Below are 1,619 nucleotides of genomic sequence, written 5' to 3'. Positions count from 1 at the left end.
TCCGATGCAGGAGAAGAAGTTAAGTGTCAATCATATCTTGAAACATGTTGTTTACCAAATATGATTAATTACCCGACGCCTATGAGTTGTGGTGTCCGTAATTCGAAAGGGGTATTTTTCGGAATTACCGGTAACAATGACAATGAAGCGTCATTTGGGGAGTTTCCATGGCACATTGCACTTTTTAAAAATGTACAAGGTCCAAGTGGTGAACTTTGGACTTACGTATGCGGTGGTTCATTGATTGATCCGGGTGTGGTTCTGACTGCAGCTCATTGTTTAAGAACAAAGAATGGACCAATGTTGGATTTACACATGTTGAAAGTCCGTGCCGGAGACTGGTTAGTGTTCAATGATGACAAATTTTTTTTCAAATTTGAAATTCAATCTTTTGCAAACGACACATTTTTTTTTTAAATGTCTCAATATCCAGGAATTTACGAATCACACACGAGCCGTATCCCCATCAGGACCGAGCTGTTCGTAATATTGAAATTCATCCAGATTATCAAAGGAATGGCTTGCTTAGTGATGTTGCATTGTTATTCGTCACACAGCCATTTGAATTGGGTCCACATATCAATACAATTTGCTTGCCGGATCCGGGCGTTGTTTTCGATCAACGATCTTGCTTCAGCAGTGGCTGGGGAAAGGGTATCGAAAATTTCAAATAATATATACAGGACTAAAGCTATAGTCAAATGGACTCAATTCGTATTCATTTTTAGATAAATTTGGTGACGGAGGGAAAATGCAAAATATTTTAAAACGGATTGAAGTACCAATTGTACCACATGGAACATGCGTTCAGAAATTAAGAGAAACACGTCTCGGACAATCTTTCCAATTATCTCCGACTTTTATTTGTGCCGGTAAGTATATTTACAAAAATAATAGAGAAAGGAACATCTTCATGCATTCCTCGTTATACTCGTTTTTTCTTAAATTTCATAGGAGGCGAAAGTCATGGTGACACATGTACTGGAGATGGAGGAGGTGCGCTGGTTTGTCCAACGTCAAATGGTCAATATGTTCAAGCTGGTAAATTTTTCAAAAAATGTTTTGAAAAAAGTTACACAATTTATAAATAATATCTGTGATTACTTTGAATTAGGTATTGTTTCTTGGGGCATGGGATGTAATAACACAACGCCAGGAGTCTATGTAAATATTTCAAATGTACATTTTCCATTTTTCCGTTATTATCAATTTTTCTTTATTAAAGGCAAATTTGGCGTGGTTCCGGAATTGGATAGATCAGTTCTAGTAAAGAATTGAATTGAATGTCATAAACGTCTGTCTGACTGCGTTTTTTTTAATTATTCAAAATCAAAACCAAATTTGTAATGAAATAAAATACGTTTCAATTAGACGATATTATATTGCATGGTATTTCTTTTGATATTTTATTCTAGTAATAAAATAACTTGTACGATGGAAGTTGCTAAAATAATTTGCGCAAAATATGAGTTAATTCTTCTTTTTTTTTTGTATTTCGGGCTATATTTCCCTCCAACTCATACCATCTCTCACGAAAATAAATTCAATCAAAATACAACCAGACGTAAGCAGGAGATCACTTCAAGTAAAGATATTATCTTGGGGACATCAACAGACAG

General features: G+C 35.1%; 1 protein-coding gene across 1 annotated transcript; it reads left to right on the top strand.

Moving 5' to 3' along the window:
• Positions 1–10: 10 nt before the first annotated feature.
• Positions 11–1,387, top strand: LOC116345561 (phenoloxidase-activating factor 2-like). Its single transcript, XM_031774998.1, has 6 exons — positions 11–341; positions 434–654; positions 729–872; positions 955–1,041; positions 1,115–1,164; positions 1,226–1,387. The coding sequence occupies exons 1-6, from the start codon at positions 61–63 to the stop codon at positions 1,265–1,267; spliced, it is 825 nt and encodes a 274-aa protein (XP_031630858.1). The 5' UTR covers positions 11–60; the 3' UTR covers positions 1,268–1,387.
• The last annotated feature ends 232 nt before the right edge of the window (positions 1,388–1,619 follow it).

This window comes from Contarinia nasturtii, unplaced genomic scaffold (assembly GCF_009176525.2).
Source record: "Contarinia nasturtii isolate CC-2019 unplaced genomic scaffold, AAFC_CNas_1.1 Cnas_scaffold_1354, whole genome shotgun sequence".
NCBI classification, from domain to species: Eukaryota; Metazoa; Arthropoda; class Insecta; order Diptera; family Cecidomyiidae; genus Contarinia; species Contarinia nasturtii.
This window is presented reverse-complemented; position numbering and strand designations above follow the sequence as displayed.

Coding starts and splice junctions, on each gene's coding strand:
- LOC116345561 (XM_031774998.1), top strand. CDS start 61: ATGATTAATTACCCGACGCCTATGAGTTGTGGTGTCCGTAATTCGAAA. Junction 873..954: donor TCCGACTTTTATTTGTGCCG/GTAAGTATATTT, acceptor TAAATTTCATAG/GAGGCGAAAGTCATGGTGAC. Junction 1,042..1,114: donor TGGTCAATATGTTCAAGCTG/GTAAATTTTTCA, acceptor ACTTTGAATTAG/GTATTGTTTCTTGGGGCATG.